The sequence below is a fragment of the Heptranchias perlo genome, chromosome 1 (assembly GCF_035084215.1).
Source record: "Heptranchias perlo isolate sHepPer1 chromosome 1, sHepPer1.hap1, whole genome shotgun sequence".
Classification (NCBI taxonomy): Eukaryota; Metazoa; Chordata; class Chondrichthyes; order Hexanchiformes; family Hexanchidae; genus Heptranchias; species Heptranchias perlo.
In genome coordinates, this window is record NC_090325.1 from 113,180,767 (window position 1) to 113,204,172 (window position 23,406).

The window sequence follows — 23,406 nt, forward strand, 5'->3', positions numbered from 1 at the left end:
GGTGATTGGCAAAAGAACCAAAGGTGATATGAGAAAAAACTCTTTTACACAGCGAGTGGTTGTGATCTGGAATGCACTGCCCGAGGGGGTGGTGGAGGCAGATGCAATCAAGGCCTTCAAAAGGGAACTGGATAAGTACTTGAAAGGAAAAAATTTGCAGGGCAACGGGGATAGGGCGGGGGAGTGGGACTAGCTGGATTGCTCTTGCATAGAGCCAGTGCGGACTCGATGGGCCAAATGGCCTCCTTCAGGAAGTGAAAGGAACAACATTTTATAACAATGTAAAAACAGTTATGGACAGTGAAAAAAAGGAGGGTAAGAAATAACTGAATTAAATAAAAGAGACAGAAGGGAAAAGTAAAAAAAAAATAATTTTTTAATCTTTAAAAAAAATAATTTTTAATGACCAAAAACTATTAAAATAAGGAGTAATGAGATTCCAAATTTTTAAAAGTTAATTTTTAGTTGTTTGGCAGTCATTAAGACTTATCGTGCAGTTAAAACTTAGTTTAGACCTGTACTTTTAAGCGTACCTGTTTGGTGGCGTAATTAGTTACTTTCCAGCTGGGCAGATAAGCAAGTTTGCACTTTTTCAATGATTTCCCTGATTGCAGCGTGTGATGTCCCTTTAATTCGAAGCTGTCATATCGCTGGCGAACTACGAGGAGCAAGTTCTGGATTTCCACATTTCACTGCGCATGTGTGAACACCGGAACTTGCTCCTCCATTTCACCACTAACAACAGAGCACTGTTGAGCTCTCCATTATTCCGCGAGTGATTTCTGCCCCTACATAAATGTTATAATTTGGTTCATTGTCTTACTAATTGTTTTGCATCTGAAGTGAAAGCTAGGCAACAGTGTCTACAGCTCTCAATAGTGGGAAAACCAGTTATTATTTACCCTTAAGCTAAAAACAGTTGACTTATTCTTTGTTAGTAAATTGACTAAGGCATTGTCTAAGATCAGGAGATGAATATAATTTTTTTTTGTGTACAAGATATCAGTGGCGTTGGGAGACTTGTTCCAAAGCACCGCCTACTAGGCAGAGCCCACAACTACATTGTTATAGACATACAATGATTTCCATTCGAAATGTATATTAAATATTGGCATAAAAACTTAACCAAAAATGGCGACAACAGTGTGAACATACACAAGATTTTTAATATGTTGATATATTTGATAATTCAAAAATTATTCCAGTGCTGTTGATACATTATGCAAAGTTCAACCAATAATGTTGGATTTGCAGTTTTCCTGGATGCACATCATAGCTCATTACCCATTTCATATTTTTTTGGCTAAGTTACTAGGTATATTTTTTTTATCTCACTTTCTCACCTGGGGTGAAATTCCCGCTGTTGATAATTTTACAGAAAAGCGTCGCCTGAATGAAAAACGCAAAAAAATCTTATTTTCCACTAAATTCATCAGCAGGACGAACCTTCGACCCCGGCTCTCTTTTTTTAATGTCTTTCTGGTTAACATCCCTGCTGTGCCCAAGAAACTGGAACAGGCAGTCTAGCACTGTTGTTCCTCACCCACTAGGAGATGTATACAAGTGGCCTGGGTTACCTTCACTCTAATTCTTCCCCGTCCAATAACTTCAAGTTGCATAATCTGTATTTTTGCAACAAAAAAAATTAAGCCGAAATTTGTTCCAATTTCTTTGTCATTTGTCGACTGAAACATTTGGCTTGTTAAGAGTAAAATGCCTATTTTGATGGGCCCATGTGAAGCCAATAACAGCAAACAAAAACTGAATGCAGTGTTGGAAAGTGATTGATTGAGCCAGATATTAAGGAATACTGAAGCTTTTGTCATTTGGATTTGAACACATATGTTTAGAAATGATGTACAGTGATGTTGCTTCAGAGTGCATTCATTAGGTTGCATGAGCTATCCATCCATAGCTCTTCTGTGGACTTGTATGAGCTGTCCGTCTACAATGGCATGAGCTAGATATCCACTGCTCTCCTGTTGACTGTAAATCTATCCACAACACTCTGTAGACTGTATAAGCTGTGTTCATCCAAAGCTCTTCTATAGGCTGCATGAGTTATTGATTCACAACTTTCCTATAGACTGCAAGAGCTTTCCATCTTGTGTAAACTGTACAAGCCAACCGTCCACATCCATTTATATAAGCCTAGAAATTACTATCAGCAATATCACTGGATGGACACTTAACACATTCATATGACATTCCTCTTTCCACTCAGCCTATTAATTTTAAATGGTTTAACTGCACCATTAAAAATAGTGGCCAGAGGAATGTCATATGCACAAGGTAAGCATTCGTCTGCTGATATAGCTGACAGCAATTTCTAGGCTCTAGACTATATGAGCTATCAATCACAGCTCCTTTTTTAAGCTTACAAGTTATCCATCTCTTGTAGACTGTATAGGGCTGATTGTCTGAGTACACACTGCTGGCGTGGAGCCTCGCCCACTGGCAGCGCACATGTGGAGATTGTGGGCAGTGTTTCCGTAGCTTCCCGATATGTGCTGCCAGCTGGCGGTGCTCCCCGCCAGGAGCACGTACTCAGGAAATTGGCTTTTGTGTGCTATCCATCCACTGCTCTCCTTTTAAGTGTATGAGCTATCCAACTATAGTAGCTATAAGGTATTAATCGGGTTTTTTCCCTGTCAGACTTTTGAACTCTTGACATAATTGATGTGAAATGCAATAAAGTCAGTTATCAAACCATTGAGACAGTTTTGTGAAAATTATCACACAAAAGTATATAGCTTAATACAACAACAACTTGTATTTATGTAGTGCTTTTAGCATAGTAAAACGTCCCAAGGCGCTTCACAGGAGCATTATCAAACAAAATTTGACACCGAGCCACATAAGGGGATATTAGGACAGCTGACCAAAAGCTTGGTCAAAGAGGAACATCTTAAAGGAGGAGAGAGAGGGAGAGAGGCGGAGAGGTTTAGGGAGGGAAATCCAGAGCTTATGGCCTAAACAGCTGACAGCACGGCCACCAATTGTGGAGCGATTAAAATCGGGGATGTGCAAGAGGCCAGAATTGGAGGAGTGCAGAGATCTGGGAGGGTTGGAGGGCTGTAGGAGGTTACAGAGATGGAGAGGGACGTGACCATGGAGGGATTTGAAAACATGGATGAGAATTTTAACATCAAGGCGTTCCCAGACGGGGAACCAGTGCAGGTCAGCGAGCACAGGGGTGATGGGTGAACAGGATTTGGTGTGAGTTAGGATACGGGCAGCAGATGTGCTCAAGTTTACAGAGGGTGCATTGTGGGTGGCCGGTCAGGACAGCATTGGAATAGTTGAGTCTAGAGGTGACAAAGACTTGGATAAGGATTTCAGCAGCAGATGAGCTGAGGCAGAAGCAGAGACGGGTGATGTTACAGAGGTGGAAGTAAACAGTCTCGGTGATGGAACAGATATGTGGTCGGCAGCTCATCTTAGGGTCAAATAGAATGCCAAGGCTACAAACAGCCGGGTTTAGCCTCAGACAGTGGCCAGGGAGAGGGATGGAGTCGGTGGCTAGGGAACGGAGACAATGGCTTCGGTCTTCCCAATATTCAGTCGAAGGAAATTTCTGCTCATCCAGCCCTGGATGTCGGACAAGTAGCACGACAAATCAGAAGCAATGGAGGGGTCGAGAGAGGTGATGGTGAGATTAGAGCTGGGTGTCCTCAGCCTACATGCGGACCCTGGCATTGTGTTTTCGTATGATGTTGCTGAGGGGCAGCATGTAGATGAGAAATAGGAGGGGGCCAAGGATTGATCCTTGGGGGATTCCAGAGGTAACGATGCAGGAGCAGGAGGAGAAGCCATTGCAGGTGGTTCTCTAGCTTCGACTGGTTAGATAGAAATGGAACCAGGCAAGGACAGTCCTATCCAGCTGGACGATGGAGGAGAGGCGTTGGAGGAGGACGGTGTAGTCAACCATGTCGGTGATGCATTTCGGTAGGAAAAGTGAGGAGAGGCAATATAAACTAGAGGGCACAATTCTAAAAGGGGTTGAGTAACAGAGGGATCTGGGGGTATATGTGCACAAATTGTTGAAGCTGGCAGGGCAGGTTGAGAAAGCAGTTAAAAAAGCATATGGGGCAGTCCTGGGCTTTATAACTTGAGGCATAGAGTACAAAAGTAAGGAAGTCATGATGAACCTTTATGAAACCCTGGTTCAGCCACAACTGGAGTATTGTCTCCAGTTCTGGGCATCGCATTTTAGGAAGGATGTGAAAGCCTTAGAGAGGGTGCAGAGGAGATTTACTAGAATGATTCCAGGGATGAGGGACTTAAATTACATGGATAGGCTGGAGAAGCTGGGATTGGTCTCCTTGGAACAGAGAAGGTTGAGCGGAGATTTGATAGAGGTATTCAAAATCATGAAGGGTCAAGACAAAGTCGATAGAGAGAAACTGTTCCCATTGGCAGAAGGGTCAAGAATCAGGGAGCATAGATTTAAGGTGATTGGCAAAAGAACCAAAGGTGACTTGAGGAAAAACTTTTTTACGCAGCAAGTGGTTGTGATCTGGAATCCACTGGCCGAGGGAGTGGTGGAGGCAGATTCAATCATGGCCTTCAAAGGGGAACTGTTTAAGTACTTGAAACAAAAAAATGTGCAGGGCTACAGGGATAGGGCGGGGGAGTGGGACTAGCTGGATTGCTTGTGCATAGAGCCAGCGCGGACTCAATGGGCTGAATGGCCTCCTTCCGTGCTATAACCTTTCCATGATTCTATGATTCCATTAAAGGCTGCAGACAGGTCTAGAAGGATGAGGAGGGAGAGTTTACCACGATCACAGTCACATAGGATGTCATTTGTGACTTTGATAAGGGCTGTTTCAGTGCTGTGGCAGCGTTGGAAACCTGATTGGAGGGATTCAAACATGGAGTTGCAGGAAAGATGGGCATGGATTTTGGAGGCAACAACATGATCAAGGACTTTGGAAAGGAAAGGGAGGTTGGAGATGGGGCGGTAATTTGCAGGAGTGGATTTTTTGAGGAGGTGGGTGATGACGGCAGATTTGAAGGGGAGGTGGACAGTACCTGAGGAGAGGGAACCGTTAACAATATCAGCTAACACGAGGGCCAGGGAGGGCAGTTTGGTGGTCAGCAGTTGAATGGGAATAGATTCAAGGGAGCAAGAGGTGGGTCTCATGGACAACATGAACTCAGAGAAGGCATGAGGGGAGATGGAAGAGAAACTAGAGAAAGGTGCAACTTTCCAAGACCTGAAAAACATCATCAGTTACACTTCTAAATTATTCAAAGAATAAAACATCAAGGGATCTATCAAACTTTTAAAAAACAAATACCATACCTCTTTCATTGACTAAATGCCACGTTTCATGGATTGTATTCTCTGAGGATGTGTGTAAATTGCCTGGCAGGCAGATGTTTGTTTCAGTTGGATATCTCATAACATCAGGAGGGCTGTGCTCAGCATTGTTAAATGATTACATTTGATTTCCATTTTGCTTCCAATTGCACAACTGATTGAATTGTTTCTCGTTTATAGAGGTAGTGTCCTTTTCCATTTGCCTATGCAGAACTTTTGAATGAGGACAGTGACCACTGACTGCAGCATTTACCATTGCTGCAGCAAATTGCAAACGCTGTGCAGCAGATTTCTGTTGGGTTGCTAAGAGCATTCTTAAGTGAACGCAAAGGGCCACTTCCTCTGTAGAAACGGTATTCCTTCCAGACGCTTCCTATTCCTGTTGCTCAGATTGACGCATGCTTCACTTTCCTGGAGGTGCCTACCCTTCTCCTTCCCCTTCTGCCCTCTGAAACCCGAGCACATTGGTTCCCACCTGCGGGCTTGCCCCACCCTTTTACTTTTTACTCCTTAATTTGACTGCTGTAATAAGAGTTGTAGTTTTACCTCTTTCTGAATATAACTCATTCCTACATACTCCTGCAACCTGACTAATTTCCCTTTTTTTTCTAATACCATCCCTTATCCTCACTGCAGTCCCTTTACTCCTTATAACCGTCAAGTGTTTTTCTGGCTTTAAACTCATTATTACTCTTTTATTGTTGAATTCTTAGCATTCAAATTGGCTAACGTAATGTACAGTAACATGTAGCAGTGTCTGAATTCACAAAAAAACTTTTTTTTTTGACCAAACCATTGTGTCCACAGGGGGAAAAGGGAAAGAAAGGCAAAAAAGGGCCTAAGGGGGAGAAAGGAGAACAGGGTGCCCCTGGATTAGATGCACCTTGCCCATTGGTATGTCTCTGCTGTGTATTGGTATTCAGGCATCTCTAGCGAAACAAAAGAGAGAGGCACATTCTGCCTAACATTCCCAAACCATAGGATGAAGTAATACAATTTACTCAATATTTTATTTGTAGATTTCACAGCGAGCACCAGCTTTACTAAACTTACCATCTACAACATTGTCTTGTGGCATTTTTGGTCACTGGGATAACCGGATTTGTTCCATGTGTGTAAAGGGGTTTCAGTCCCATCACAATTATTGTGCTGTGAAGCATACAGCTTCTCACACACATCAGATATTTAAAAGACCAAACCAGATCCTCTGTTTTTGGAGGGGGAAAAAGTGTCAATCGTGGAACTTCTATTCCAAACTTCCCACTTGCAATTTGAAATGTACAATCTAAGTTGGAGACATGAGGACACTTTACAAATTGAGCATTTGTTTCTTAAAGTAGGCATTATTGAGACATTAAATGTAAAAATAGGAAGAAAGGATGCTCAGTTTCATGGTCTTTGTATATTTCCAACTTGGCTTATGTAATGGAAACCCCTCTCTCCACACTTTGCCCATGAAGTCAGTAGCTGCTTCTCTCTCTTGTTTATAAACTGTCAAGTGTTGGCCTCTCAGCAGGCGGAGCAATTCATTTGTCAATAACAATGCAAGTTAATTTCAATAAACAGGGACTCCGAGGCAATAAGGGGGAAAAAGGGGAGCCAGGCCAGCCTGGCCTGGATGGGCTGGATGCCCCTTGCCAATTGGTACAGTATTCTTTTTCCTACCAACCCTGCATGTAGTCTTTAATTAGGCAATCTGTCATGATGCAAAGTAGTAGTCTGATCCTCTTTGCATTGCAGGTTTAATGCATGTGCATGAATATACCTTTCCTCAGCTAACGTATCCCATTGCAAGAGGAGTGTGCTTGTTATTTACTTACTGACCAATATGTAACATGTGTTGTATAATGTGATACTGATAGAATTCTCTCCAGCGTATCACTGAGGAATTTGGGGAAAATCAATGGGATGGGATGCTCATAGATGATTTAATAATAATAATGAAACATCAACCTATACAGTGCATTAGGAAATACAAAATGGTCTTCAGAATCAGACTGCTTTGGTTATTATTCGAAACGTCTGCAACAGAACGCAAACTTCTTTAGTGGATTGAAGGCCAGTAAATGCCTCCTTTAACATTGCAAAGAGAGGAAATTGATACAAATGCATTAACCGTTCATACGATTACATTGCCAACAGTAATTTCTACCCTAACAAATAGCTGGGTTTGCGTCTGCAAGACAATTATTTCCTTTATGAGATCTAAAGGGAGGAATTTTACCCCCTCCCCCACGACGGGAGAGGGTCGGGGACAGGGGGGGTTTAAATTAGTAAAAATGTGAAACCCGGCCTCAACCTGCCTCGAACGCACCTACTTCTGGTTTAACCGTGGTGGATTTGGGGGGTGTCTGAGTAACCCGCTCTGGAGAGGCAGGTCAATGATTATAATATTTAAATGAGGCTCCGTTCCTCAGATTTGGGCAGCCATTTGAATTTAACAGCTGCGGGCCAGGTTTCCCATGGCTCAGTAAACCCGGCAACTGAAGGGAGGTGGAAGTTACCAGATTCAGCAGGTAAGTGCTTTGCCAGCACTGCTTGTGGGCTAGGGGGAGCAGGAGTGCTTCTCCCCGACCCCTCAAGGAAACCTTCTGCCTCGATCTCTTCCTCCCCGCGATTGTCCAACTACCCCCATCACCCCATGATCTTTAGCCCCCTCGCGATCTCCAGACCCCCCCCCCACCCAAGATCTCTCGCCCTGTGATCTCTCCTGCCCCCTCCCACCCCCCCGCGATCTCTCCCTCCCTCCTCGCTGCCACACTCCGAGCCCTCCCCCACTACATACCCTCAATCTTCTCAATTACCGGGGACCATCCCCAGCGGTCCCTGGCTCCTGCCTTCTACTGCAGGCTTTCCCGCTCATCAGCCGGTCAGCCTCTCAATCTGGCCAGCCGCTGGGCAGGAAACAAAGTAAAAAAATACGAATGAGGTCCTGTCATTAAATTCGGCAGGACCTCTGCCTTCCCAGAATTTCCGCGCGCCCCTGCTCCCTCCCCGCCTCCCCGTAAGTATCGGGGCCAAAGAGTTCATTCTCACTTCTTGACATTCAAAATCAATAGGGTGACAAGAACTGCAGATAAAGTGACACACTGGGGTAAATGTTCTTCTTCACCACATGGGCGATAATCTAGCACGCAGATCGCCCTCCCATTATAGAACCCGTCCGATTTTCAATCCAATCGAGTGGGTTCTATAATGGGTGGACGATCCTTTCCACCAGATTACCGCCCATGCAATGAAGAAGAACATTTACTCCAGTGTGTTTCACCTCTGGGACTTGGCTTCAAATTGACCCTGAGGTGAAAGTTCTGTCACTCTGTTGACTGCAACAGTCCTGTGTAAAATGAGTTTGGGTAATTCTAACTCAGTTCCTGGTGGGTGCAAGTCCACATCACAAATTAGCATCCTGTGCCATGTGGGAACTCCAGAACACTTTGTGTGTCCTGGAAAACCACATGTGCAGGAAGTGCCATCAACTGCTCAAGCTCGAGCTCAGAGTTACTGAGCTTGAGGGGCGGCTGGCGTCACTACAGTGCATACGGGAAGCTGAGAGTTTTGTGGATAGCACGTTTCAGGAGGTGGTCACCCCGCAGCTACAGAGAGTTCGGGCGGAGAGGGAGTGGGTGACCACCAGACAGACTAGGAAGAACAGGCAGACGGTGAAGGAGTTCCCTGGGAGTGTGGCACTCACAAACCGGTAATGCCAGTGAGAGTGTTGACACCTCAGGGGAGTGCAGTCAGGAGCAAATCCACGGCACCGTGGGAGACTCGTCTGCCCATGCGGCAAATGAAATGCAGTTGTTACAGGGGATTCGATAGTCAGGGGGATAGACAGGCGTTTCTGCAACCGTCGACGTGAGTCCCACATGGTGTGTTGCCTCCCTGGTGCCAGGGTAAAGGACATCACTGAGAGGGTGCAGAACATTGTGAGGGGGGAAGAGGAACAGCCAGAAGTCGTGGTCCATGTGGGAACCAATGACATTGGAAGGAAAACGGTCAAGATCCCGCAGTCAGTTCCAGGAGCTAGGGAGGAAGTTAAAAAAGCAGAACCTGATTATTCCCAGTGCCCCGTGCTTGTGAGTATAGGAATAGTAGGATAAGAAAGTTAATGCGTGGCTGGAGCAATGGTGCAGGAGGGAGGGCTTCAGATTCCTGGGGCATTGGGACCAGTTCTGGGGCAGCAGGAATCTGCTCAAGATGGACGGGTTGCACCTCAACAGAGCTGGGACCAATGTCCTCACGGGGAGGTTAACTAGTGCTGTTGGGAAGGGATTAAACTAATTTGGCAGCGGGATGGGCACCAGGATGAAACATTAGAGAGGAGAAACAAGGTGTATAGAGGACTGGGAGGGACAAGTAGCACTAGAGTAAAGAATAGTTCAGAAATAGGAGGGATCAAACAGGAGTAAATGCGAGGCAGTCTAAGATGAGATTAGAGTGCATGTGCACAAACGCATGTAGCGTGGTAAATAAGGTTGGTGAGCTGCAGGCTCAAGTCGCCACATGGGACTATGATATAGTGGCAATAACAGAGACCTGGCTCAAAGTTGGGGAGGATTGGGTACTTAATATTCCTGGTTACAAGGTATTCAGGAAAGATAGGGAAGGAAAGAAAGGATGGGGCTGGCAGTATTGATCAAAGAAACTATTATAATACTGGAAAGGGATGATGTAGTTGAGGGATCAAAGACAGAATCTATTTGGTTAGAATTAAGGAACAATAGAGGAGCTATTACACTACTGGGTGTATATTATAGGCAACCAAATAGTGGGAAGGAGATCGAGGAGAACATTTGCAGGCAAATTACAGAAAGATGCAACAACTATAGAGTAGTGATAATGGAGGACTTCAATTATCCCAATATAGACTGGGGCAGTAACAGTGTAAAGGGCAAAGAGGGGGAGGAATTCCTGAAATGTGTACAAGAGAGCTTTCTGGAACAGTGTGTTTCCAGCCCAACCAGAAAGGAAACAGTGCTGGATCTAATTCTGTGGAATGAAGTGGGGCAGGTGGAGCACGTTTAAGTGGGGGAGCATTTGGGGAACAGTGATCATAATATCATTAGGTTTAGAATAGTTATGGAAAAGAAAAGGGAACAATCAAATGTGAAAATGCTTAACTGGAAGAGGCCAAATTTCAATGAGTTAAAAAGGGATCTTGCCCAAGTAGATTGGAATCAAAAATTGGTAGGTAAAATAGTTATTGAACAATGGGAGGCCTTCAAGGAGGAGTTGGTTCAGGTACAGAGTTGACACATCCCTACGAGGAGGAAAGGAAGGGCATCCAAAGCTGGAGCTCCCTGGATGACTAAAGATTTAGAGGGAAAAAAATTGGATAAGGGTCTGTTTCGGGCAGGGGTAGCGCAATGCGCTCGTACCCCGCGCCCGATGGGCCCTACGCAGGCAGGACGCAAGTTTGGACCCACCTGAGGAGTTACCTGCAATGAGCCTTCCTTTCCAGTCCTTGCACGTGGAATCAATGCAATGCACACTTTCCACCAACAGAGGGAGCTCAATCTCTTAAAGGGAACATGTTTTTTAGAAATCTCTTAAAGGTAGCTGGTACCCGTTATTTGCTGAAAATAACAGTCTACTGTCTGCACGGAGTCTGAATGGTGATCAGACATCGCACATGTAAAACACAGATGTAGGTTCCATCCCTATGTTTACAAACTGATGAGTTATGTTAAAACATTGAATAAAGGTTGTGCACCACTAAATCCCACATCCTCCAATCTGCACGCCAGACCTCACCAATCTGCCAATCTGAGTTGGTACCAGGCCTGGGAGAATGCATGCTCCAAGGTTCTTTGCTGATGCATTAGAGACCTTGGGTGCAAGAGGTGGACAGAAGGAGGGACATCCTATATCTACGGTGGGGGGGGGGGAGTAGGCCCTCCAGACATATATCCAAATGGCAGTGGGAGGCAGTGGGGGACGAAGTTAATGCCTGGTGCACAGCATCATGAACATGGATGCAGTGCAGGAAGAAGTTCAGTGCTTTGACATGAGTGGGCAAGGTGAGTGCGGTCAACTGTCAAGTGGTGTCTCCTACCAACTGCACCTCGCACTGCACCCCCCATCACCCACAAACCAATAAACTCTTTCCATCAGTACTCAACTCTTCCAATTAGATGCTTCCTCTCACCCTTACACATTACCACTGTTTCAAGCCGCCCACCCACAACTCACAGGCCACACACACTGGCAGCTATTCAATCATGACAGACACATCAACCAGGCACACGTCCTGCTTTCTTGCAGGAGAAGGTGGTGCATATCAAGAGGCAGCAAGTGGCAATGGCATTTAGCCCCTCGAGCCTGTTCCGCCATTCAATGAGGTCATGGTGGACCTGTGACCTAACTCCATACACCCGCCTTCGCCCCATATCCCTTAATACCCTTAGTTCACAGAAATCTATCAATCTCAGATTTAACATTCACAAGTGAGCTAGCATCAACTGCCGTCTGCAGAAGAGCATTCCAAACGTCTCCCACCCTTTGCGTGCAGAAGCATTTCCTAACTTCAATCCTGCACGTCCCGGCTCTAAAATGTAACTGTTTACAAATGTAAACAGTTACAATTGTAACTGTTTTTGACCTCCAAAAACAGTTACAAATGTCTCGACAGCCAGAAGCAATAATCCAGCCACTAACCTGTAAATCCCGCTTGGTCCCTTTAAATGGCGCTGGTGGGTGGTCCTCCAGGCACTCTAAGACACGTTCGGGTGGTCAGGGTTAAGACTGTGCGTTGAGTTGAGCGTTAAGTCCCAAAATGGTGTCTATCACTTTAAATCTGTGTTGCACAGTGATTGAAGCAATTTTCTCCCTACTTTATATGATTCCAGCGTTCGTTATTTGCGCCTGCACAAACTCCGATACCTAGATGGCGTCTGGCGCACGTCACGCAGGAAACGTGTGTGTGCATCCAAGACGCCATCTTGGATGTCGGAGAGGACATGTGGTGCCGAAACAATGGGCGCTACACGGCCCAATTTAGTGCCCATAGAGATTAAAATGAAACAGAAAAAGGAGGCTTATGACGAATGTAATGTTCATAATACAGTAGAGAACCAGCCTGAATACAGAAAATACGGAGGAGATCCATAAAAGGGAATAAAAGAGGCAAAGAAAGAATATGAGAATAGATTAGCGGCTAATATAAAGGGGAACCCAAAAGACTTTAATAAACATATCAATAGTAAAAGGGCAGTCAAAGGGATTAGGGACAAAAAAGGAGATCTTCTTGTGGAGGCAGAGGGCATGGTTGAGGTACTAAATGAATACTTCACATCCGTCTTCACTGGAGAAGAGGATGCTGCCATTGTAGCAGTAAAGGAGGAGGAAGTAGTGTTATTGGATAGGATAAAAATAGATAAAGAGGAGGTACTTAAAAGATTGGCAGGACTCAAAGTAGAAAAGTCACCTGGTCCAGTTGGGTTGCATCCTAGGTTACTGAGGGAAGTAAGGGTGGAAATTGCAGAGGCTCTGGCCACAATCTTCCAATCCTGCTTAGATATGGGATGGTGCCAGAGGACTGGAGGATTGCAAATGTTACACCCCTGTTCAAAAAAGGGGAGAGGGATAAACATGGCAATTACATAGAAACATAGAAAATAGGAGCAAGAGTAGGCCATTCGGCCCTTCGGGCCTGCTCTGCCATTCAAAATTATCATGGCTGATTGTCTAACTCAGTACCCTGTTCCCGCTTTTTCCCCATATCCCTTGATCCCTTTAACATTAAGAACGATATCTATCTCCTTCTTGAATATATTTAATGACTCGGTCTGCACTGCCTTCTGTGGTAGAGAATTCCACAGGTTCACCACCCTCTGAGTGAAGAAATTTCTCCTCATCTCGGTTCTAAATGGCACACCCCGTATCCTGAAACTGCGACCCCTGGTTATGGACTCCCCATCCATCGGGAACATCCTCCCTGCATCAAGTCTGTCTAGTCCTGTTAGAATTTTATATGTTTCGATGAGATCATTCTTCTAAACTCTAATGAATATAGGCCTAGTCGACCCAATCTCTCCTCATACGTCAGTCCTGCCATCCCAGGAATCAGTCTGGTAAACCTTCGTTGCACTCCCTCCATGGCAAGGATATCCTTCCTCAGATAAGGAGACCAAAACTGCATACAATACTCCAGATGTGGTCTCACCAAGGCCCTGTATAACTGCAGTAAGACATCTCTGCTCCTGTACTCAAATCCTCTCGCAATGAAGGCTAACATATCATTCGCCTTCCTAACTGCTAGCTGCACCTGAATGCTCGCTTTCAGCAACTGGTGTACAAGGACACCCAGGTCTCATTGCACCTCCCCTTTTCCCAATTTATCACCATTCAGATAATAATCTGCCTTTCTGTTTTTACAACCAAAGTGGATAAGCTCACATTTATCCACATTATACTGCATCGGCCATGTTCTTGCCCACTCACCCAACTTGTCTAAATCACATTGGAGCCTCTTTGCATCCTCCTCACAGCTCACATTCCACCCCAGCTTTGTGTCATCTGCAAACTTGGAAATGTTACATTCAGTTCCCTCATCCAAATCATTGATAGATATTGTGAATAGCTGGGGCCCAAGCACTGATCCCTGTGGTACCCCACTAGTCACTGTCTGCCACCCGGAAAAAGACCTGTTTATTCCTACTCTCTGTTTCCTGTCTGTCAACCAATTCTCAATCCATGCTAGTATATTACCCCCAATCCCATGTGCTTTAATTTTGCACGCTAACCTCTTGTGTGGGACCTTATCAAAAGCCTTCTGAAAATCCAAGTACATCACATCCACTGGTTCTCCCCTATCTATGCTACTAGTTACCTCCTCAAAAAACTCCAGTAGATTTGTTAAGCATGATTTCCCTTTCATAAATCCATGCTGACTTTGTCCAATCCCGTTAATGCCTTCCAAGTGTTCTGTTATCACATCCTTTATAATAGACTCTAGCATTTTCCCCATGACTGATGTTAGGCTAACTGGTCTGTAATTCCCTGTTTTTTCTCTCCCTCCTTTTTTAAATAGTGGGGTTACATTTGCCACCCTCTAATCTGTAGGAACTGTTCCAGAGTCTATAGAATTTTGGAAGATGACCACCAATGCATCCACTATTTCCAGGGCCACTTCCTTTAGTACTCTGGCCAGTCAGCCTGTCGGTGGTGGGGAAACTTCAAAGACAACAATCCAGGACAAAATAAATTGGCAATTGGAAAATAAAAGTTGGCAGGGTTTGTTAAAGGAAAATCGTGTTTGATTAACTTGATTGAGTTCTTTGATGAAATAACAGAAAGGGTTGATGAGGGTAGTGCGGTTGATGTTATGTATATGGACTTTCAAAAGGCATTTGATAAAGTACCTCATAATAGACTTGTTAGCAAAATTATAGCCCATGGGATTAAAGGGACAGTGGCAGCATGGATATAAAATTGGCTAAGGGACAGAAAGCAGAGAGTAGTGGTGAACAGTTGTTTTTCAGACTGGAGGAAAGTATACAGTGATGTTCCCCAGGGGTCAGTGTTAGGACCACTGCTCTTTTTGATATATATTAATGACCTGGATTTGGGTATAGAGGGTATAATTTTAAAGTTTGCAGATGACTCAAATCTCAGAAATGTAGTAAACAATGTGGAGGATAGTAACAGACTTCAGGAGGACATAGACAGACTGGTGAAATGGGCAGACACATGGCAGATGAAATTTAATGCAAAGAAATGTGAGGTGATGCATTTTGGTGGGAAGAATGAGGAGAGGTAATGTAAACTAAATGGTACAATTTTAAAGAGTGTGCAGGAATAGAGGGACCTGGGGGTGCACATACACAAATCTTTGAAGGCGGCAGGACAATTTGAGAAGGCTGTTAAAAAAGCATATGAGCTCCTGGGCTTTATTAATAGAGGCACAGAGTACAAAAGTAAGGAAGTTATGCTAAACCTTTATAAAACACTGGTTAGGCCTCAGCTGGAGTATTGTGTTCAATTCTGGACAGCACACTTTAGGAAGGATGTGAAGGCCTTAGAGAGGGTACAGAAGAGATTTACTAGGATGGTGCCAGGGATGAGGGACTTCAGTTATGTGGAGAGACTGGAGAAGCTGGGAATGTTCTCCTTCGACTACCAACATACTCAGTTAATTCAAATTTGTTAGTGCACCGGGGAATTTGGATATTTCAGACTCTCTAGACTGTCAGGGAGCTCATTTATACTGGACCCACCAGACCGCAAACATCTCATTACACTGGACCCATTAGACCCACAGGGAGCTCGGTGGCAATGGACACAATAGTCCTGAAAGGCTAACTACAGTGGACAAGTAGTGTCCATGTCACTAACCATGGGCAGAGAGCCCTGGGCTTGTAGTTAGTGCCATGATGGTGCATTCCTGTACTGGTGTGCTGGTTGCTTGATAGTTGATGCAGATCACTCGGGTCTCCAGTTTACACTGCAGTTTAGGACCTCTGAGTAGAAGGTGAGATTTCATACTGGTAAGGCTCCAGTGTGGAGGCTTTACTGTGTTAAATAATGAGAAAACAGATACTCCCATCCTCGCCTTCCTAACAAAACAAAATATCCAGCAGAGGAGAGAAGCTCTGCTCATGCACAGAAGCTTCCATCCACAGGGCTCTCTCCTGGCAGACAGAGTCCAATTCACAGTCACAACAGTCTGCGGTATAACTCAGTTGTTGCTGGCTGTGCTTAGCGCTCTCCAGCTACCAATCTCAAACCATTGGTATAGTCTAACTGCAGCCTGAGTTGCCTAGGGCTTCATTTTGAGGAATGATCAATCAATAAGATTAGCTTGAATCGATGTTGCCTCTCTCACCTTAAAATAAAGTCATTCTTCAGAGGCTATTGTCTGCCCATCCCCTCTCAAGTTAATGAACTAGGATGCAGATGGCCGGAGTGTTCCTTCTTGCTTTCAAAGTTTTGGAAAGCAAAGCAAAGCATGTTGTAATTTGAGAGATATTTGGGATAGTTACAGCAGAGGTACAATTTCTAGTTGGGTAGGTAGAATGTAATCATTTTTGATTAAATTCCTTGTTCTAACTTGCTATATATTTGGAAACATTTCAAAGTACTCTTATTAAGAATCCCAATTTGTGTTAACTCCTAGAAACCATAGAGAGAAAAAAACATTATTTCCAAAGTAGTTACAAAGAGTAATGTGAATCATTACAGCATTTATTTGTGTTCCTCACATATGAAAGCACTCCTAATATACTCTTCTAGTTGTAATATACCAACCTTGCTTACTTAATGCTTCTTATCCGTTTGGCAGTATCAGTTATAACAAAAAATACCTTCCCTGAGCTCAGCTGTTCCAAGCCTATACTAGAAACCCCTCACTTATTATTAACATTATGCCAAGGCTCCTGGCTTATCTTAACAAATTGCAGTTCACTTCCAAAAGGACTCAAATTTTCAATATTAGAATTCCATATTGCTTCCCAAACCCTTCTTAGCTTTTAACTCAACCTCTGTTTCATTTGTGGTATAAAATGTGTAACCAATTGTACCCCTTACCTCCATTGTACCAATAAGGCAAAATTTCCGATATTAAATATTCATTTGGAACATATATAAATAATAAAAACTCAACATCAGTGAAAATTTTTGAACAATGCTGTTTTCAACTGATCGATCACAAGACTTAATTGTAGTATTTTAATAGAACACTGCATTTTGATGAAATTGCATCTCACCCATGAATTAAAATATAACCATAGAGTGGTGCGTACATATTTATGAAACACTGTGATGTTTTGTATTTGGTTCTCTCGCAGTTCTGACCCGTTCAGTCTAGTTAAAAAGGTAAAAGTGTTAAATGGAATGTATTATGCATGGTTATATCCTCTTGGAACAAAATGCCAATTCTAAACCAAATCTGAACAATGTCATGGTTCAGCTTTCTGAATATTTAAATTATTATAGAAATATGGGATAAGAGACAACTGGCAATAAGCTACAAGGTCGCTATTGATCGAGAGTGCTAAGCTTGAATCGCTTAAAAACTATAAGTTAGATTTGACTGCATATCAGTAGCACCCTGTAGATTACATAAAGGGTCTCAGTCTTAAATCTTACTATTGCTGATTCAGAACAGAACAGGGGGCTAATAAAGATGATAGTGGCGTAATGAATGATGATATTTGAACTCGTAACAAGTTCTACATTACAGTGTTAATACGATGTAAGAGTATCATCAGGGCACTCCTAACCAATCTAGAACGGAGTTTCCCAAACTCAGAGAGATGACTTTTCTTAAGACACAAGTGATTACTGAGATATATGGAAGGGGATGTTCCTCTGCTTAACAGCCCATATGTGCCAGTTACCAGGATTTTAGGGGCAGGAGCAGACACCTGTTTCGCTGGGTATCTGCCCCGTTTGTGCAGTAAGCACATTTCCTGGATGGAACAGACACATGAGCGACTTAATACTGCCTCCCGCGTCACTCTCCGGGGATTACTTAATTCTTCTTATCCCTTTTTATTGTGCTTGGAATGAATACCACCTATTGAAACTAGGTTCCAGGGGTTATGGGGCTGTCTCTTCAGATTGAAGGATCTGTAAAGAGGCAGCCAGCAACCTCCTGGGACCTCAGGTAAGTAACTTTCCTGGCCTTCAGTTCATCAGGCTGCACTGCGGGGATGAAGGCCATTTGGCTTCTGTTTCTGATAGTAGACCAAAATGCTGCTCGAGATTTACACTGCCACAGGCCTTTAAGGCCTGCAGCGACGCCCAACTTTCCATCCTTGATTTAAAGAAAATTCCAATTCTAAGGCGATACTCCTGTCCAGCACTCGCCAAGCCCATTTAAACTAGCTAAATACAGAAAAACACCTGGGTTCAGTGGAGGTCAGGCTGAGTGAATGCAGAAAGCTTATGCTGGGGTGAAGTGGGGGGAGGAGAGTCAAGCCCATGTTCTCAATGAGAGAGCATTGCATTTCGTATATGTGCCTGGAATTTCCATGGGAGTTCTCCAGACCTCCCACCATTTTTGCAGGGTTTCCACCAACCTTCCGCCAAAGTTACAGAGGGAGATTGAGAGAACTCCATGGAAGTTCTACCTCCATGGACTGTAGGTGTTAAAAACAGGATCTATATAAATGCATGAGAATACACAAGCAAATCAGTTACTATATAAATAAATACAGAAAATAACCAGCATTACAAAATCATCCCTTACCCCTGTGATACATGGGGCTAGGCCATAAAGTGAGATATGGGTGCATTTTCACATTTTTTAGTGATCTAATACTGGACACTCATGAGATGTCCTTTGCTTTTTTTAAATTCATTCTCGGGATGTGGGCGTCGCTGGCAAGGCCAGCATTTATTGCACATCCCTTGTTGCTCTTGAGAAGGTGATGGGCCTTCTTAAACCGCTGCAGTCCATGTGGTGAAAGTGCTCCCACAATGATGTTAGGTAGGGAGTTCCAGGATTTTGATAATGTGGGGCATCAAAGGTAAATCTGATCCTGTTCCTGGGTTAGGAAGGGGGGGAAAAATCAATTCAGGACTCCTGTAGGAAAAGGCAAGTGTGGAAATCGTGTAAGGATAGGATAAGGCTCAGCTGGGATGTCGACCCTCCCATTGTTTAGTAGCCTGCCTACACTGTCTGGTTCACACATGAAGAATGACAGGCCGAGAACTGCCAGTGCTAGCGAAACCAACAAAAAGGCAGCACATTCAGGAGAAGAGAAAATTGTGAGAGAGCGAAATTCCGGCTTGCTAAAGAAAGTTCCAAAAATACAGCAGAATTTTCAACTTGCGAGTTAAAAAAAACTCTGAAAAGAAGCCTGAACCTCTGTGCCAATGTTGAAAATTACTGAGAGTGAGACGATAAAAAAAAAACTATTTTTCTATGCAAATGTTTCTGGCTTGCTGTTGTGTTTGCATGAATAAGTATTATCTTTTGCAAGACTAAGTACCAAAAGAATACAATTGAAACTACTGCTCCTCACCAAGTTTATTACAGAACTGCCACAGATTCATTAGATAACTGAACCAGCGTTTCAGATTTGTTAACACTGTAATGTGGAAATTGTTGAATAATGTGCCGTCATTATTAGAACAATTGCATTTAGATACTGAGCCCCTACTTTGGTAATCACAGAGTTAATAAAATTGTTTTTACTGGCAATGACTGCATATACTGTGGTTGAATATAGTATTTGGCAGGAATCCTGTCTCTGCTATTGCTTCTTCCTGTCTTTCCACATACTAGTCAAAGCCTCTTTTTTTGGTTAAAATAGGGCCCAGATGGATTGCCGATGCCAGGATGTTGGCAGAAGGTAAGAAATGCCTGATTTTTAAAATTATTTTAAGGGAGACATGCAGTTATAATGCATATAAGATTGTGATACATTAACCACAGATAATGTATTGCAAACATATCCTCGTAATGTCCCTTTTACCTGTCATATTGGGTAAGATTTCACTATTCGTTATTATGGTGAAAATTGTAAATACCAATTTAGGCATATGAGGGTCAATTCTATTGCATGGTGTTAACGGGGCGGTAACGGCCTCAAAATGGGGTCAGTAGCCTCACCACCGCGATGAAGAGGCTGGTGACATTTTGAAAGGGGCCTACCGCTGGGCGGCTGAAGTGCCCACCTTAAACAGAAGGTAGGCCTCTTTCCCATGCAAATCAGGGTCGTAATGACGTAGTTAGGACTCCGATTGCAATTCTAAGAGACACATGGGCGGGTCTTGCGACACAAATGCTCCGCCCGTGTGCACTGGCATCCCGAACCGGAAATGGCCAGAAAAAAAATGTAATTGTTTTTTTTGTGGAGCCAGAAGGAGCATTAATCTGTGTCCCTCGAATCTGTGGCATAATATCTTGGCATCCCAACATGCTGCACTACCACCTCGCCTTTTCTTATATGCACTCTTGATAACATTATCCACTGAGACTTTGCGGTTAGATATCATCCCAAAACTACCAGAGGAGGGCATAGAACTGTTAGTAAATTCCGGGAAATTCCTCGGAGCTCCTTCCACTCTGCCGGTGTTACTTCACTGCAAGTGTGACGGATGGAAGTGTGACAGAAACCCCATTTACACGAGCATACGGGGCTTCTGCCGTACTTCCGGCAAAGTGCAACGGGAGCAGTTCCCAGGAATTTCCCGGCCAAAGTGTTAAAGTAGTTACTCAAACTTACGGTAGAGAAATCACCAGAACCCACCGGTCTATTCTGAGGGAAACTAGGGTGGGTCTGACTATAATTTTCCAAATTTCTTTGGAACGAAAAATTGTGCAAATGTGACTCACCTCTTCAGCAAAGGAGGCAGGAATAAGCCAAGAAATTCATAGGCCAGTTAGTGTTACTTCAGTTAATCATTGTCACAGTTTTTTAGGGTTTTTATGCAAGATGGTTCAGCGTCACCAGCCACTCCCACAATTAGACATCACAACCCCTACGATCCAGAGTACATATATTCTGCCCAACATCTAGTTAAGTGCCAGCATGAGCCAGGGATTGTAACAGAGAACTGAGAACAGAGAAACCTTACACTGTACACCAGCTACTGAAATATGACACATGCTCCCACATGAATCCTCTTTTCTTTCAAGAAGCCAGAGTGAAATAGCACACTACCCCAAGATGAAGCACAGACTTAGCACCAATAGCTGGTTTATTCTGTAAAATAGATCAATGAACAGTATACAGTTTTCATAGTAAGGATGATATATGTACATGGAAAACTGCTCCACTAATGTCACCCTGCAGAGAGAATGAACTGGAACAACTAAAACAGAAATTTGCATTTATATAGTGCCTTTAATGTAGCAAAACTCCCAAAAACCCATCACAGGAGTGTAATCAGACACAAATTGACACCGAGCCAAAGCAGGAGATGTTAGGAGGGGTGACTAAAATCTTGGTCAGAGTGAAGGTTTTAAGGAGCGTCTTAACGGAGGAGAGAAAGGTAAAGAGGCGGAGAGGTTAGGAAGGGAATTCCAGAGCTTAGGGCCTAGACAGCTGAAGGTACGGACGCCAGTGGTGGGGCAAAAGGAGTGGGGGGATGCCCAAGAGCCCAGAGTTGGAGGAACGCAGAATTTTTGGAGGGTTGTAGGGCTGGAGGAGGTTATAAAGTTCGGGAGGGGCAAAGCCATGGAGGGATTTGAACACGAGGATGAGAATTTTAAAATCGCTTGGTCACCTACTATATAATGCTTCTCTAAATGCAAAATGCTCCAGTTAGAGGTAGCTCTGCATAATTGCTGTCAGAATGTGACCCCTATAAGTGTTTGTATGGCATGCGACTGTATAACTTGAAGCTTGAGTAATTAGTTTGTAAGCAAGTGATGTGGCTGCTCAGCTATTAAGCCACCATATTGCTGGTTTTAATTAGATCTCTTTTTTACTGTCCTCAAAATATGTGTTGGTCAACAGGATTGGATCATTTGTTATTACTAATCTTCTAGTACGTGTTTTACTTAATGCTTGTGTGCCTTTGTGTTTTTTTTGCAGTGATGAGTCTAACAAGAAAGCATGAAGTTTGTATATAATGCTCCATATTTTGTATTTATATAGTTGTAACTGTTTAAAAAACGAGTCAAGAAAATGTTCATGCATAGCTGCTTCGACTTCTTTATAGTAAGAAGTTACATATCGTACATTGACTGATAGAACAGTTCTGTCAGAGACTCATAGCGTTAAAAAGAAACAATGTAGGAATGTTATTCGCAGGAGTTCCCTGTGAGCTATGTCTCAGCTTGTGTATTTTGCATGGACAAGTGCCGTTGATATATATCTGGACCAAGGTCTGTCATGTAATTGTGACCAAATAGACTAAAGCAGATGAATACTGTGGAATGTCCTTGGCTGCTGCCATTGCAAATAACTGACCATTGTTTTCAACCTCCATCTAAAGTTCCATCACTGATTTTCTGCTGTCATATCTGTTCTAAAGAAAAGTGCATGAAGTGTTTGACCAGTGCTAGATGTGTGACCACTTCACAGCTTCAAACACTAACGTCTTGTGCGACCAGACCTGTGGCCTAGGCCTCTCAACTTTCTTTTTCTTTCCTCATCTAAAGGGAGGAAACCCCTGGCTCATTGCTAGAAAGAAATAAAAGAAATGCAGAGGAAAAGGGGTTTTGAATTTGCAAAAAAAAAAGCAGCCTAAACTTCTGTTGTTCAACATCCTGTCTTGTGGTCAAGTAACCACAGCAACATAAGTATTTTTTTTGTTTTGTGCGAGCCAACTCCAGTGGATGGCAAAGTGATCGAGTTCACAATTCGATGCTGTAAGGGCCAGTCCTTGGCTAACGCATAGTCAGTGAGCACTGACTGTTTTCATTGTATGGCTACGGCATGGAACATATTTCATTCAGAAGATTTGGAAAAACAAGATGGTTTTGAGGATTCCACACGGGACAAGGAACTCTTCACCATGGTGCGGAGAGGTGTCAATCCTGAATGAGGCGTAAAGGAAAGAGCCTTTGACTGGGATTGGGCACTGGCATCCAAATATTGTTCAACCCAAATGGGAATTGTAAACCAGCTCTAATGGATAATTTGGTGTTGAATTTGAATGAGAGGATTTAGTATCGTACATCTAAGGCATCTTGTAGAACATTTTGCTGCTGATACCGAACAGTGGAGAGATGCTGAAGGTATCGTGCATGGCAATTAGGAAGACTCCAGCGTGGAAGAGCAAGGGTGTTTCGATTTGTATTGAAAAGCACTCTGAATCATACGACCCAGAAGCTTTTGTTTAATGCATCAACGCACAAAAACCTTTTGTGCCTCAACTACTCGCTGTGGGTTCACTACTTTATACATTCGTTTTTCATAATGTAAATGCAAATGCCCAGTATTATATATAAAAAAGTTTCCATTTGAGGCATTTTATGATAGTCTATTGTCAGCTATTAATTATTATAGTGTGTTCTATATTTTACCGTCTTTTGCAGTCAGTTGCTGTGGACATGACATTTTTCCTGATTCAAGATGGATCTTCCTGCAGTTTCTTTTACTGAGTCCCCCTTGCACTGACCTGCAACTGCAGACAGTTTTATTTTTGTGGAATCTTGCATTCTGTTTTTTTTCGAG

The 23,406-nt window shown here is 43.5% G+C and overlaps 1 protein-coding gene across 1 annotated transcript in view; it reads left to right on the plus strand.

Moving 5' to 3' along the window:
• The window catches only part of LOC137308558 (collagen alpha-1(XXV) chain-like), a 170,493-nt gene extending 147,301 nt beyond the window's left edge, over positions 1-23,192 (plus strand). The window contains exons 33-35 of the mRNA XM_067977368.1: positions 6,137-6,223; positions 19,591-19,629; positions 21,820-23,192. Coding sequence (XP_067833469.1) covers positions 6,137-6,223; positions 19,591-19,629; positions 21,820-21,822 — 129 coding nt within the window. The 3' untranslated portion in view covers positions 21,823-23,192. The remainder of the gene's footprint in view (positions 1-6,136; positions 6,224-19,590; positions 19,630-21,819) is intronic.
• Positions 23,193-23,406: the final 214 nt, after the last annotated feature.